Source organism: Amblyraja radiata, chromosome 25 (genome assembly GCF_010909765.2).
Source record: "Amblyraja radiata isolate CabotCenter1 chromosome 25, sAmbRad1.1.pri, whole genome shotgun sequence".
Taxonomy (NCBI): Eukaryota; Metazoa; Chordata; class Chondrichthyes; order Rajiformes; family Rajidae; genus Amblyraja; species Amblyraja radiata.
The window spans coordinates 29,433,130-29,450,009 of NC_045980.1; the positions used below are offsets into that span (position 1 = coordinate 29,433,130).

Here is a 16,880-nt window from a genome sequence, read left to right on the forward strand (position 1 = left end):
AGAAGTAGTATCACCACAGAAGACTGATCCAAAATAATGATTTACCATTTCTGTCATTTCCCCCTTTCTTGAAACGAATTCTCCACATACTTTAGCTACTCTCGTGCTTGTTGTATATCCTTGAGCCAGCAGAGTAAAAGTTAAGAGTAAAATGAAGAATAATAATCAGCACAGAGGCAGGCAGGTAGTTGTGTTGGGAAGATGCAAAGTGCCAGATGCCCTGTGCAACCAGCAGGTCCCCACTGCCTATCTTGCTGTGCGCCGAGCCGGGATCGGCGTCTGATTGGGCGAGAGTGACCCCTCGGCGACCCCAGCGCCGCCTCTCCATAGATACCGAGCCTTACCGACCAGCCGCCATTTTGCAGTCGGGCTCCCGGGGCCGCTGGACTGGGCAGCAGGACGGGCAGTGAGCGCCGTGGAGGGACAAGGGCCGGGAGGGGATAGCTCGGAGCGTCGGCTGCCAGCGCTTCGAAGTTACTTTCCCCTCCTCCCTGGGCCATCGCCACCACCACCGCCGTCGCCGCGATGAGTAACTCGGAGAACCAGACGGACGATAACGAGATGAAGAAGCAAGGAGGCAGCGTGCTCAATAGGATAAAGAGCAGGAAGAACCCGGAGCCCGACGGCGTGATGACTCCGGTCACCGAAGCCGAGTTGTTGCAGAAGGACTGCATCAGCCCGATCAACGTACTGTGCCTACAGAATGCCACCGAGTGTAAGAGTTGGCTTCAGCCTGGCGGGTGGTGTCTGGGTGGGTGTGTGGGTGTGTGCGGGTGTCCAGGTCTATCCCCAATTAGGCCCTGGACATGGGGAGATCCCCGTTAAAACTCGGTAGCAATGCCAAATGGCTTGTAACGTAGCCGCAGTTCTCCTCACCATTTGGCACTCTTGATGTACATCCACATTAATTAATTTATTCCGATCCATTAAATGAAGCGCGCTGCTGCTCAACATACATATTCCGTTCAGATTTGGTTATTCCCAGTAACTACCGGGAAGGTAGTAATACAAACGTTCTGGAAGACACCCACGAAGCAACAACCCCTTCCCACTATCAGCCCTTTCCAGGTTTTTTTTGTTTTTAATTAAATTTCCGCATCAGGTTATCTGATAAATTAGCGTTGCATGTAACTTTAATCATACTCATCCACTCTAACCTATAGTAGATATCTAGGATAACGTGGAAAAATTCGTTTCTTTAAAAATATTTTATAGCAAAATGTTTACAGACTCCAGTCTGGAAGTGCAATTGTGCAAGGGAATATGGTATCAAAGAACAATATTGGCCTTGGTCAATACATCAAAATTACCTTCAACCTAATTTGCAAATTTGGTGTTTAACATGCAAGATATAGTGAACTTTATGTATTATGCTCAATGTTGGAAAGTGGTGTACATATTCAAAACTTGAAACTGCCAAATTATTGTGAATCTTACCAAGGCATGGTTTCTTGTACTCCCCTTTTCAATAAAAGATAGAAGAACTTCCACTTAGACATAATTGACACACTTAAAATACAAGTTATTTAAGCACTGTCCTTTTTTATTAATACTGCCACAGGCTGTTGGTGATATGACAATTGAACATTTGAACAAACAGTAATGAAAGCAGAATTTGTAGCATCTCACTACATTTTCAAGTTGTTTCAGCAGCTATGCATATTGTTTATCCTCTGGTTAGCACCTGGAGTTAGTGTTTGAAAACAAAATATAAAACGGCTACCAATATTTTGGGTGTTGGTAAAGTTGACTTCTTCATGATTAGCTTCACTTTAATGTTTGTAAAGGTAAAATAGGTACTAAGATTGTGGATTTCAGTAAAATTTACTCTAATTTGGTAGAATAAAGACCATTCATAATTACCCTAAAACTCTCTTAATGTAGGAAACAGATCAGCATTGTGTAATCAAAAAACAATTTAATATGATGTGGACCCTGAAAGTTACAAAGAAGCAGAGGATGGATATCAAAGTAAAATAGGGAAATTGATAATATCAAAATCAATACAATGATCTTAAACATTTTTTTTTTACAAAATAAAGGTGGTTTGGTCCTCCATAATTTCTTATGACATCGAATGGCATTCAGGACATTGAATCTCTGTCTGTTCTTGGAGCATTGCTGTTGGTCTGGTTTCCCCTACTTTGTCCCTATTCCGTCAAATCTCCCAACTCTCCTGCCACCCTCCTATACTAAGAGTAATTTTTAGTAGATAATTAACCTACACTCCAGCAGGTCTTTGGGATGTGGGAGGAAATTGAGCAGTAGGGAGAAATACTCTATAAATGATGTAATGTTGTTCTTGAAAAACAAAGAAATGGCAGACATGCTGAAAAATTAGATTACAATTATCCTTTCCATAAAGGAAAATCTCATGGAAAATACTGTTGGAAAAGGAAAAGGAAATGGCTAAAATATTTAAGTCATAAAGAAAATAATGACACAAGAAACAAATCCCAGATGGTTCAGATCCTAGGGCCCTGAAGGAAGAATTGTTATTGAATCTTTCTGAACCAGAATTCTCCAATCATCACAATAATGTGCAAAATGGCATTATTTTGCTCCAAATGTGAAGCTTCCTTGTCAAGTGCTTCTGCCACTTGCCCCCTTGCTCTGCATCATCGATACCAATACTGAATCAAACTTTAAGATTACACCAACTCTAAACCTGACCTAATGCAGTTCCCTCCATAATGTTTGGGACAAAAATCCATCATTTATTTATTTGCCTCTGTACTCCATAATTTGAGATTTGTTATATAAAGAATCACATGTGGTTAAAGTGCACATTGTCAGACTTTAATAAAGGCCATTTTTATACATTTTGGTCTCATCATGTGGAAATTACAGCAGTGTTTATACTTGTAATCCCTCCATTTCAGGGCATCATAATGCTTGGGACACAGCAATGTCATGTAAATGAAAGTAGTCATAGTTAGTATTTTGTTGCATATCCTTTGCATGCAATGACTGCTTGAAGTCTGCAATTCATGGACATCACCAGTTGCTGGGTGTCTTCTCTGGTGATGCAATGCCAGGCCTGTATTGTAGCCATCTTTGGCTTATGCTTGTTTTGGGGGCTAGTCCCCTTCAGTTTTCTCTTCAGCATATGAAAGGCATGCTCAATTAGGTTCAGATCGGGTGATTGATTTGGCCACTCAAGAAATGACCATTTTATAGCTTTGAAAAACTCCTTTGTCGCTTTAGCAGTATGTTTGGGATCATTGGCTTGCTGTAGAATGAACTGCAGACCAATGAGTTTTGAGGCATTTGTTTGAACATGAGCAGATAGGATGTGTCTGTACACTTCAGAATTCATTATGCTACTACCATTAGCAGTTGTATCATCAATGAAGATAAGTGAGCCAGTACCTTCAGCAGCCATACATGCCCAGGCCATAACACCCATACCACTGTTTCACAGATGAGGTGGTATGCTTTGAATCTTGGGCAGTTCCTTCTCTCCTCCATACTTTGCTCTTGCCATCACTCTGATATGTTAATCTTTGTCTCATTTGTCAACAAGTCCTTTTTCCAGAACTATGGTTGCTGTTTTGAGTACTTCTTGGCAAACTAACCTTGCAGTGTAGCCTCTATTTCTGTTCATGAAGTCTTCTGTGGACAGTGGTCATGGACAATTCCACACCTGACTCCTGAAGAGTGTTTCTGAATGTTGGACAGGTGTTTGGGGATTTTCCTTTATTATAGAGAGAATTCTTCTGTCATCAGCTGTGGGGGTCTTCCTTAGCCTTAGGGGGACTATGTATGTACACTGCTGTAATTTCTACATGGTGAAACCAAAATGTATAAAAATACCCTTTAATAAAATCTGACAATGTGCACTTTAACCACATGTGATTTTTTTTAAATTACAAATCTCAAATTGTGAAGGACAGAGGCAAATAAATAAATGATGGATCTTTGTCCCAAACATTAAGAGGTTACTGTAACTTTCCCTACTCTCTCTGCTACATTCCAAGTTAATCTTGTTCACATATCGATCTGTTATTCTTTTGACATTATTCTCACTAAACTGCTAACCATTCAACTTTTCTCTGGTTTCTATGTTAGGTATTATAATTAATAGTTTTCTTTCATCAATTATAATCCCCCATTCTTCATTTAGCCCATCTCCATTAACCTGTGAACTCTCTTAGAAACAGCATCACCTTTAATATCTGCTTCTTCAATGTTTTTGAATGTGATGTAACACCTCTTTCCCAGAATTTTATCTTCCAAAATAAAGTTTCCGTTCTGCCACCATACTGTTAAATCTATTCTCAAGTCCCTACTGACGGTGTTTGTCACAGGATATATATTGCTCTTTTTTTGTCCAGTTGTATTCTTTGCCACAGTGGCCATCTTAGTCATCCAGCACATACATTATCAGGTTCCACAAACCTGCTGATGATACTTATCTTTACCTTGAAGAATGGTCTCGACCCGAAAGGTCACCTATTCCCTCGCTCCATAGATGCTGCCTCACCTGCTGAGCTTCTCCAGCATTTTTGTCTAACTTATCTCTACCCCATTCTCATTCATCCACTGCCTCTAAATCATGAGAGCTGAAATTTCCTCCTTAGATTTAGATGATCTTTGGACCACACCATCAATAAGTCTGTTTATTTTATCCCCTTGATTTGCCAGAAACCACCACAGGTACCTTATATTCCTTTGTTTTCTTTCCCCCCTCCTTCATACCATCCACAGCCATCTTGATGTCATCAATGATCCTCTTTTCCTTGCCTCATTTAATTTATCATTCCATTTATTCATAATCATGAGTTCCTACCTGAGTGAGAAAGATTGTATACCTGTACTTGCCGTCAAATGACACTATGGTTTTTCCCATTTCAGATTCAGATTCAGATTCAACTTTAATTGTCATTGTCAGTGTACAGTACAGAGACAGCGAAATGCAGTTAGCATCTCCCTGGAAGAGCGACATAGAATATGATTTCAATAAATAAATCTATTTACATGTATACAGTCATGGTGTTTTTCCTGTGGGAGGAGTGTCCGGGGGGGGGGGGGGGGGGTGATTGGCAGTCACCGAGGTACATTGTTGAGTAGAGTGACAGCCGCAGGGAAGATGCTGTTCCTGGACCTGCTGGTCCGGCAACGGTGAGACCTGTAGCGCTTCCCGGATGGTAGGAGGGTAAACAGTCCATGGTTGGGGTGAGAGCAGTCCTTTTGTTGGTCACTTCTTCCAGCACTATGCATCTCTGAGGCGGCTGTCTCCAACTCTCTCCCTCTGAGCTTTCCTAAATTTAAGTGTTTCACTTTGGTAGCATTTCATTCAGCTTCCATAATCTAAAAAAAATGTGATTCTCTCCATAGTTTCCTATGAAGAAGGGCCTTGACCCGAAACATCACCCATTCCTTCTCTCCATAGATGCTGCATGTCCCGCTGAGTTACTCCAGCATTTTGTGTCTACCTGTAGTTTTCTTGAAGCTGTTTCTTAATTGTCACCCTTCTGGCCACACTTTTAATCATGTTTTCATTTTAGTGGTTTGCTGTAAAATTTTATTTTGATTATGCAGTTTAGAAAAGACTAGGGATGCTTTGCTATGTTTATAAAGTATATAAATACTTTTGTTTTTTGGGGTCAGTGAGCACATTGCAAGCACCCAAGCTTATAATCTTCTGAAGTTCTTTAGAGCTCTCTTTTGATAGTAGTGTGTAAGAAGCTTTTGGATAGGCACATGGATATGCAGGGAACGGAGGGATGTAGATCATGTACAGGCAAATGAGATTTGTTTATCTTGGCATCATGTTCGGCACAGACATTGTGAGTCGAAGGGCCTGTTCCTTGGCTGCGCTGTTCGCTGTTTTATTATTAGATATTTGTGTAATGCCACTTTCCTGATTTCAGAAAAGAGAAAAGCAAAGCAGGGAATTGTAGATCAGTTAGACTTGTTGCTACTGGGAAATGAAAGTTTGTAATTAAAGACTAAACCTCTTGGAAAAAAATTCTGCTGTAAATAAAATCAACAAAGAATTACAAAGGAAAGTTTGCATGTGTGAAATCAATCAACTTTTTTTAAGGATGCAGGAAAAGTGCTTGAAAGGAAAACATTTGCAGGCCTCTGGGAGAGAGTGAGGCAGTGAGATAAACTGGATTGCTCTAGCATAGAGCTGACATGGACACAATAGGCCAAATGGTTTCCTTCCACTCTGTAACACTGATTGTGAGAAATGTGCACATTTGTAAAGACCTACTGATCTTCGTCCATTGAGTCCATGCTGATCTTCGAGCACCTATTTGTACCAGTACGGCACTAATGCCATTTTGTTTACCCCCATATTTCCATCAACTCCTCATAGTTGCTATTGGTCTATACACGGAGAGTGTCAGAACATAAGTTTCTCGAGCTGTGAGGCATTAACCACTGCACCATCGTGCTATGGTCATGAATATATAAATGAACAGGGGAACATCTATGGTTATTTATAGCATGTTTCAGAAGGAATTTGATAAAGAAAGCCTCTTGCTCAAAACAAACTATCAACTAAAGTTAAAGATTGTAGAATTGAAGGAAAATGATTGACTAGATTAGGCTTTGCAGGAGACAGGATGGAATAACGAGGTAATTGCTGAATACTCAAATAGATGGGTGAGAAACCAATATTCAAATTTGTCAGAAACTCAAAGCCAAGCGGCAAATGTAAAGGAAGCATTAAAATATAAAGAAATGAATAAATGCATGCAATGGTCAAAGCAAATGGAGATCAAATGTAAGGTTATTCATAGTAGACATAAATACAAACAAATATTAAGAGATATGGAGCGTCAGACGTTCATGTCACATGGGGGCGGCACGGTGACACAGCAGCAGAGTTGCTGCGTTACAGCGCCAGAGACCCGGGTTCAATCCTGACCACGAGTGCTGTCGGTACAGAGTTTGTAGGTTCTCGCCATGACCGTGTGGATCTTCTCCGGGTGTTCCCGTTTCCTCCCACACTTTAAAGGTGTAGGTAAATTGGCTTTGGTAAAACATTGTAAATTGTCCCTGGTGTATAGGATAGTAAACGTGTATGGGGATCGCTGGTCGGCACGGACTCTGTGGGCCGACGGGCCTGTTTCAAACCTATCCTATCCATTTGATTGTCTAAATGATTCTTAAACATGTGATAGTACCTGTCTCAATTACCTCTGCCGGACTCTGTGGTCAGAGTCTTTAGTTTTATCTCTAAACTAAACTTACATTTTCTGTATCCATATTTATTTTTATTTTTCCCCCAATAAAAAAATAGAAATAAATATAAAAAATAATACTAAAGGAAGACCATTTGGACATAAGATGTGCACTGGCTTTTAGAACATTCCCATTAACTCCATTCCTATACTTATTTTCCATTCTCTCACATGCCAATTAACATTGCACCCACCAAATAACCTACATACTAGCATGCCTTTAGGATCAGAAAGGCAATTGGAACCTCTTTACCAAGACACTCAATTTTCAAAAGTAAAGGCATTGCTGATCTATTTCCATTTGCCATCTAGTAAACGAGAGAGAGTGCAAAAGGATATATTCAGATATGACAACCTATTGGTCTATACAACTGCATCACAGTATGGTATGGCAACTGCTCTGTCTCCGACCGGAAGGCATTGCAGAGGGTGGTGAAAATTGCCCAACGCATCACCGGTTCCTCGCTCCCCTCCATTGAGTCTGTCCAAAGCAAGCGTTATCTGCGGAGGGCGCTCAGCATCGCCAAGGACTGCTCTCACCCCAACCATGGACTGTTTACCCTCCTACCATCCGGGAGGCGCTACAGGTCTCTCCATTGCCGAACCAGCAGGTCCAGGAACAGCTTCTTCCCGGCGGCTGTCACTCTACTCAACAACGTACCTCGGTGACTGCCAATCACCCCCCCACCCCCCGGACACTTATTATCACTTATTATTATTTATTTAAATCATTTGCTATGTCGCTCTTCCAGGGAGATGCTAAATGCATTTCGTTGTCTCTGTACTGTACACTGACAATGACAATTAAAATTGAATCTGAATCTGAATCTGAATCTGAATCTAAATCCAATAAAAAAGGATCCCGATATTTTTATAAATTACCTAGCTTCGTACTTTTGCATTTATTTTAATGAGCAGGTATGGTTACTGGTGCAGAACCACTTTCTAAAACTGCGAGTCATACAATGTGAAAACAGGCCCTTTGGCCCAACTTGCCCACACAGGCCAAAATGTCCCATCTACACTAGTCCCACCTGCCTGCATTTGGCCCATATCCCTCAACCTATCCTATCCATTTGCTTGTCTAAATGTTTCTTAAACATGTGATAGTACCTGCCTCAATTACCTCTGCCGACAGCTCGTTCCGTACACCTACCGCCCTTTGTGTAAACAAAAAAGTTGCCCCTCAGGTTCATATTAAATGTTACCCCCTTCACCTTAAACCTATGTCCTCTGGTTCTCAATTCCCCCACTCTGGGTAGAAGGCTGTGCATTTACCCTATCTATTTTTTTATGATCATGTACACCGCTATAAGATTACCCTTCATTCTTCTGCGATCCAAGGAATAAAGTCCTAGCCTGTTCAAACTCCCTATAGCATGGCCCCCCGAGTCCTGGAAACATCCTTGTAAATCTTTTCAGCGCCCCTTCCAGCTTAACAACTTTACTATAACAGGGTTACAAAAAATGAACACGTTATTCAAGTGTAGCCTCACCAATGTCTTGTACAAAGCAGTACACGCTGCTTACTCTTAACATATTTTATTTTGGTTTTATGGAATTTATATGCAAAAGTAGTTATATTGACATGATGCTAAAAATATAAAACAATGTATTGTTGAAATTTGCATCTGATTATTTAAGTTTTGGAAAGTGGTTTTGTACCTGTAATACCTGCTTGTTATAAAATATATGCAAGAGTGTGAAGCCAAGCAGTTAAAAATAATTGTGATCCATTCATTGGTATTTATGTTAGCAAATTTGAGCCTATCCTTTTGCAATAGTTTACTTGGTGATAATTGGAGGTAGATCAACAATGCTTTTATTTTTGCAAATTAAACGTTTGCTCCATTTATGCTTTCTAAAACCGAGTAAATGTTCAATTTGTGATTAACTGCTGTGATCTCGATTTTAATTTTTGAATCCGAAATAAATTTCTTAGTGAGTAGAATGGTTGCTGTGTACCTAAATGGTGGTTAGAAAATACAATTTGCGTGATAACAAATGATATTTAGGTTATTCCACTTCCTCATATCCACTTCCTCAGTAGCTTACAACCCTAAGGTATGATCATTGGATTCTCCAGTTTTAGGTAACTGGCCTACAAACAACCCTCCCTCCCTTCCCCTTTTTCCCCTTTTCCCCGTGCCCCATCTTAATGTGCACCCTTTTCCCTTTCCATTCCCTTTCACCTACATTCCCTGCTGTGGCTTCACATTTTGTGCATTATCTTTCCTAACTACATAATCTCTCACGTTTTAAAAATCTTTGGCCTTTGTCCAACCATTTGCCAATCAAATACTCCCCTCACCTGCAGATGCGGTATGAAGAAGAATCCCGACCTGAAATGTTGCCTATCCATGTTTTCCAGAGCTGCCTAATCTGTGACATTTAGGCTAGAATCCATTGCTGGCCTACTTTCAGTTTACCAAACTTATCTTGAGGAGGGGTGTGCTTGTGTTTTAGTTACTTGGGAAAATCCGCTTCTGATTGCAATGTAGTTGTTCCTGTAGAAAATACCTGTTTGTATATGATGGAGGCTTTTGGTCAGATGATATATCCAATTAGCTAATTAGTCATTGACAATTGCTACACGGATTACACACAGACAAATCCGTATGCCTCACCCGCTGAGTTTCTCCAGCATTTTTGTCTACCTTCGATTTTTCCAGCATCTGCAGTTCTTTCTTAAACATACAGACAAAGGTTAATTGGATGATGCATCATGAGTTGCCATGATGATGCAGCTTTGGGAGAGGTGAGAAAATTAAATTAAAATAATGCAGTTCTTGAATAGGCCATTGATCTTTGCAGATTTGTTGGGTAAAATCTGCTTGTTGATGTCTTGGTACTGAAAAGTCTAATTACATCTGAGATAATTTGATTACCAACTTTAATTTATATGGTTAAAATATTTTCTGACCATGCTGTACTGATGATTAATCTCTATTAATCCTGTGTTAGCTACAAATCAGTTTGTATTGATTTTTCTGATGCTGAGATGGATGAGGTCTTGGTTTGTAGCTTATTGGAATGTTTAATGTTATATGTGAGAGTTGGATATGGCAGCTTTCTTAATAGATTGATATTAACCTCTATATGTGATATCATCTCTGATCAGCTCTTACAAATACAGACGTTACAGATATTATCACATTATGTATAGTGTTGGAAGATGGTTTTGTACATTGTAAAGAAATTGGGATTAGCTCTTGATGGATTTCCCATGGCTTCAGAAAATAATGTTTATTTATTTTGCCTTATTTTCATTGATAGCATCTGACAAGTTTAACTTGACATTTGGTAGCTAATTGAAATATCACCCACAATGAGTCACTGCATTTATGGGCTATATTTTACACTGAAGCATGAATTTTGTCATTTAACAGTACCGTAAGATTGATTTAAGTGGATTTTTAAATGTCAGAGAATTGGAATGCCATAAAATAGCAAGCTATCAAATATTCTGAGCCAGGTTGTAATTAAAAATACAGTGATCACAATGGAATTAACACTGCTCAACTAAATTTAGCTAAATGTGGGAGTGTGATTGGTCACAGAATCAGTGAATCAATTCTGCAGGAGACCATGTTCTTGAAACGCATTGCCTTCAGACCAAAGAGAAAGTTGTGCTTACAGATGATTATAGTTACCGCAGAGGAGATTTTGTTTAAAGTTAGTACTTTTCTTTGAGCATTGGTCCTTTCAGCTCAACACTCTACAATCCATGTAGTTTCTTACATCATACACAACCTGCCCTTATGATTTTTGTTCTAATTCTTGTTCTATCTTTTGATATTTGGTTATTGAAAAGTAAGCCCTTTTTTTGTTGCCTAATGTGACAAATATGCTATGATTCATTGATATGATTCTTCAACCCTCACACACCTAACTTCCTAAGTGGTAGTCCTGTTTAGGAAATGAGAATTTTTACCGATGATTGAAAACACATTTTTATTTTGATATTGGTGTGAAGTATGTATAGTTATGGGTTTTAAACAAATATAAAGTCGAAGTGTGTTTGCACTTAAATTTCTGTGGTAAGTCCATTTGTAGTTTTGGCAGTCCTGATAACTTGTTTAAAGGGAGCAAAATAATTGTGCAAATTAAATTTAACATGAGGAGGCTGCTCAATGGAAATGTCATAAACAGCCAGGCATTTTGAAGGCCTTTCGAAAGGCTCATAATCGTCAGATGCTTTTGATTAAGATTGGAAGACAAGGGTACTTAAAAATGCCAGGCAAATCTGAAGGTAATCTTCTTCGAGTCCGTTGCAATCTCAGATGTCGTTCTGCCAGTATCTGGCGCAGGTCACAGCTGGTCGGGTCGGTTCAGCCAGGTCCTGGGGGCTGCACTGGGGGGCGTCGTCACACTCCAGTAGGTGGGACATTGTCTGTACTGCTCCACAGCTGCATGTGTCTTCTGCCTGGTAGTTCCATGCTTTCATAAGTGCTTTGCACCTCCCCTGCTCCACTCGTAATCTGTTGAGGGTCTTCCAGGTTGGCCATGGGAGGTCGTGCCCGCTGGCGAGGCATTCAGTCGGAGTGATTCCTCTCTCCATCCAGTCGTGGGCTCGTGTGTTGAGCTGGTTCCATTCATCTTTCCAGATGTTGGTCCTTGCTGTTTCTTTGGTTGTCTGGAGAGGTGGGACTGTCTGCAAGAAACTGGCTCTGGATTTCAGTCGAGGTGGAGGTGCTGTGTGTCCGTGCAGGGGGTGCCTGGTATCGATCTCCTGTGCTCTCCGCTCGTCTTGGGCGACGATGGATCGTCTGATATTGGGGGGGGGGGGGGGGGGCAATACCAGCTAGGGAGTAGAGGCACGGGACTGGCGTTGTCTTTATGTATCCCGTGATAATGCGGCAGGTGTCGTTGAGGGCTGTGTCAACCAGTTTGGTGTGGTGGGAGCGGCTCCAGCTTGAGCACGCGTATTCAGCTGTGGAGAAGCACAGGGCTAGGGCAGAAGGTAATAGAAACCTAATGTACACGTTTGCATTTGCTGGCAGCTGACTAGATAACTCTTAATGTCATGAATTTACACAAATTCTTGCAGGAGGTGAAACTATAGCAATTTCAGCAGTGGTTTATGTTATCAAAACATATATCTGGTGATATTGCTGCATAACAACAGCAGTTATACCCACAGCAAATATCTCTATTTTGTTCTGTTGGACCTTATGAAGATAGTTAGCACAGCTATTGGCATGGTTTGCAAATTTTGTTGGTAGCATTCTGTGAATTTGGTCACTTGCTAGGCCAATTGCTGATCGTCTTGATATGCGCGGTTTACTGTCAAGCTATCAAAACTTTATCCCCCAAACAAAATACTGTAGGTAATAGAATTATGAGAGGAAACAAAAAATGCTTGAAATACTGAGCAGATCAGGCAGCATTTGTGGAGAGAAGAACAAGATTATCATTCCAGGCTGATGACCTTTCAATAGAATAGTCACGCTATGATTTGATGCTGCTAATCCAAAACTACACTTGGCTGATGTGTGGATATTCTCAGTTTAGATTCATCATTGTCACGTGTACAATGAAAATCTTTGTTTTGCCTATTATCCAGGCAAATAGTGCACATAAATATAACCGAGCCAAATTCAAGTACAATAGGTAGAGTGACGGAAAAGAAACAGAGTGCAGAATATAATTCTCTGCGTTGTAACGCAACAGTTCCAGAGACAAGGTCCGCAATGAGACAGAAGAGAATCAGTCTGCCCAGAGGTTGAGGAGAATAGAACTGCACCCTGGGAGGACTGCTCAAAAGCCTGAAACTGAGGGGAACAAGCAGTTCCTGAGTCTGGTGTTGCTTGCTTTCAAGCTTCTATGTCCTCTGCTCAGTGGGAGCGGGAATGAAGGAATGACTGGAGTGGGAGAAGTCTTTTATTTTGGCTGTATTCCCGAGGAAGTGTAAAGTGTAGATGGAGTCAATGGTGAGGAGTTTGGTCTGTGAGAACCTGGAATACATCTGCAACACTGCAATTTCTTGCAATTTTGAGAAGAGCTTGTTAAAAACCAAGCTGTGATGCAAGCTGAAGGTATGGTTTCTACGGTGCATCTGTCAAAGTTTATAAGAGGTATTGGAGATATGGCATATTTCCTCAGACTCCTGAGGAGGTACAGTTGTTGGTGTGTCTTTTTGACTGTCACTTCAATGTCGTAGGTTCACGACATTGTTGGTAATGTTTACACCAAGGCACTTGAAGTCCTCGACCATTTCCACTTTGGCATGATTGATGCTGAATCGTGCATGTACTCCAACAGGGTTCATGAAGTCGATGATTAGCTCCTTCATCGTTGGCAGTGAGGGGGATGTTGTTTTTCCAACACCATATTACTAAGTTTCCTTCCTGTCTCCTTCCTGTACTCCATCTTGTCATTGTTCATGATCCAACCACCACAGAAGTAGCTTACCACCACCGAGTGTGACTGAGGAGTGAATGAATAATGCGATGTAAAGCGCCTTGAGTATTAGAAATGCGCTATATAAATCCCATCCATTATTATTATTATTATTATTATTATTATCTGAAAACTTGGAAACTGAACGTATCCTTGCGAGGTACCATTGTTGACAAATATTGTGAAGGATATCACCAATCATGGCTGATTGTGGGCTGCGGGTCAGAAAATTGAGGATCCTGCGGCAGACCCATCTGTCCAGGAGCTTGGAGGTGTTACTGGCAATGTAGTCCCAGTATGCTTTCGGAGGATCAGCTTTAACATTGTGTAATTACTTGCTGAAACAGAGTATATTTCACTCTACACATCCTTATGTACAGTAAATGTTTCAAAAACACTTTATTATTCATCGACATCCTTTTCGTTGTGTGTGATTCCTTCTGACAAGCCCATTGGTGTAATGAATTGTTGGGATTCAATGAATAGATGCATATAATAATGCACATGAAGCCTTTTGAAGACATCAGTGCCATTAAGGCAACAGCAAAGTGATTGCAATGAACTTAAGCTTAAATTATTGCCTCACTTCTGTATGATGATGTATGCTTATCTACAATTGAACGTGTAGCAGTGTCTGCAAGGCTATAAAATTCACCATTAAACAGCACATATGAGACTGTAGTTTATGGTTATTGCAAGCTATGGCTTGTAAACATAGTTTACATGGCAACTATGACTAGAGGAATGTTAATGTAATGCCAAGTCTTGGATATGTCAGTCTTAGACAGAGCACCTGGAGAAGATAATTTTGACGGATCTTTACGTTGATATTGAATGCCATGTAAGACATGTTTTTATTAATCCATGAATTGAGTGCTTCAGCTTATCCCTGCAGAATATGAAGCAGGTTATACAGAAGAGCAGAGATCATAAAGTATTGAATGCACTAGAATTAGATTATGTACTTCAGGTAATTAAAGCAGATATGCCGAATATGTTTATACAAAATAAACGACTGAGTTGAAATATAGCTTGCATAAGAGCAAGTGAGAGTACAGGTACTGAGAATTGCTTGTAGATTATCTCACCAATGTTTATACCCAATTTTGGAAACTTTCTTCAATTCCACCCTTCAATATTTCTGTATTTTTTAAATTCTGGAAGCAGCATGATTTACTTTTCAGAATATGGCAAATCCAGCATTTATTGCTCATCCCTAAATGTGAAGCCATGTCAGGGATCAACCACACTCTGCAGGAAGACATTATAATTCGGGCTGGTGGTTTCTTTTGCATTACTTCGAGATATTTTCTTTTGAATTCTAGATTATTCAAATTCCACACCTGCTTTGCTAGGACTTGAACTCTGATCAGTAAGTGATTGTTAAAATATCTTCCAATTTTAACTGCAGCCTGCAAACCATTTGAATAGTTGACAGAAAATGTGTCAACTCTGACTGCAATTTTGTCAATGTAGATATTTATAATGACCCAGAGGGATTCTGTCGAGCAAATAAATCTCAGGATTTGGATTTATTTGAACTCTGGCTAAGGGAGCATCATGGGTGGGTGTATTATTAGTGTCAGAATCATAGAGTCATACAGCGTGAAAACAGGCCCAACTTGCCCACGTTGACCGACATATCCCATCTACACTAGTCCCACCTACCTGCGTTTGGCAAATATCCCTCTAAACCTGTCCTATCCATATACTTGTCTAAATGTTTCTTAAACGTTGTGATAGTACCTGCCTCAACTACATCCTCCAGCAGTTTGTTCCATACAACCACTATCCTGTGTGTGAAATGGTTATCCCTTGGTTTCCATTAAATCTCTCCCCCCTCACCTTGAAGGTATGTCCTCTGGTTCTCCGTTCCCCTGCTCTGGGCAAGACGCTCTGTGTGTCTACCCAATCTATTCCTCATGATTTTGTAAAAGCTCTAAGATCAGCCCTCATTCTCCTGTGCTCCAAGGAATAGACTCACAACTTGCTCAACCTCTCGTAATAGCTCATATGATAGAATTGAGTGGAAGACCAAGTCATGATTTAAAATTTTTAGGATTTAAAATTTGCTCAATTGTGGACCAACTTTGGAAGAAAAACTTAAGATAGCTCTCAATTGGTTCTGAGCATTAATCAAAACAACTTCAGTTGCTGGAAATCTAAAACGGAAACAGGTAATGCTGGAAGTACTCAAGTTCAGGAGGCATGTGGAAAGAGAAACAACATCAATGTTTTTCGAATGGAGACAAAATATCTCTGAATTAAAATGTTGACCCAGTTTCTCTATGTACAGATGTGGTTTGACCTCCTGTGAATTTCCAGCATTTTCTGTTTTGGTTCAAAGTGTTCTTTGTTTTTCAAAAGGTCATCTGTAGTCAACTCACATTGTAAATGGTAGCTATTCCGCAAAACATTGGTCTGGCTATCTGGATCCTTCTGCTCCGCACAATGACTGAAAGCCAGCTTTGTGTTCTGTAAGCCGATATCCTAAATATGTTTATACAACATAAATGATGGCATCAGTTGAAATATAGCTTGCACATGAGTAACTCTTCTAAACTGATCTTGGCCAACGTGGCAGAATTGATATCTTAAAATCTTAATTACACTTTAAACATTAATAGCTCTTAATATAAAGTGACCAATGAAACCTGCCTGATATTTGCATCCATGTTTAAAATAACCCAATTGCTTCTTGCGTTTCAACCAAACCATTAAGTGGTTTAGTACCAGATGTAATCTTTAAATTGTGAACTTTACCTTCAGTGATTTTGCTAACATGATGAACTCAAAACCCAGTTATTACTCATCATCACCTTTCCCACAGCCCACAATGGACCATTGTGGGCTCTATCTTTACTTGATCATCGTTGTTGGCTTTGATCTGCCTTTTTGCAATTTTTTCATTAATTTGTTCTAAGTACCTTTTCATATCTCTCGGTTCCCTCTCCCCTGACTCTGTCTGAAGAAGGGTCTTGACCCGAAACTTCACCTATTCCTTATCTCCAGAGATGCTGCCTGATCCACTGAGTTACTCCAGCTTTTTGTGTCCATCTTCGGTGTAAACCAGCATCTGCAGTCCCTTCCTATATTGTTATCTTTAACATTGTGCCACACTTTGTGTGTCTTTTTGAAGAAAAGGTGGAATGTTTTATAAGCTTTTTTTTTTTATCTTCAGAGTGAAATCTGTCAAGGTTGGGGATGGAAAAAGAGCCTCGCATTTGTCATCCTGATATGCCTTAATGAAGAAGATTGCCAATGAATATGAGATTGGCA

General features: G+C 40.2%; 1 protein-coding gene across 1 annotated transcript in view; it reads left to right on the plus strand.

Annotated features, from left to right (window-relative positions):
* The first annotated feature begins 324 nt into the window (after positions 1 to 324).
* unc119b (unc-119 lipid binding chaperone B) overlaps positions 325 to 16,880 on the plus strand; it is a 39,872-nt gene continuing 23,316 nt past the window's right edge. The window contains exon 1 of the mRNA XM_033043670.1: positions 325 to 715. Coding sequence (XP_032899561.1) covers positions 526 to 715 — 190 coding nt within the window. The 5' untranslated portion in view covers positions 325 to 525. The remainder of the gene's footprint in view (positions 716 to 16,880) is intronic.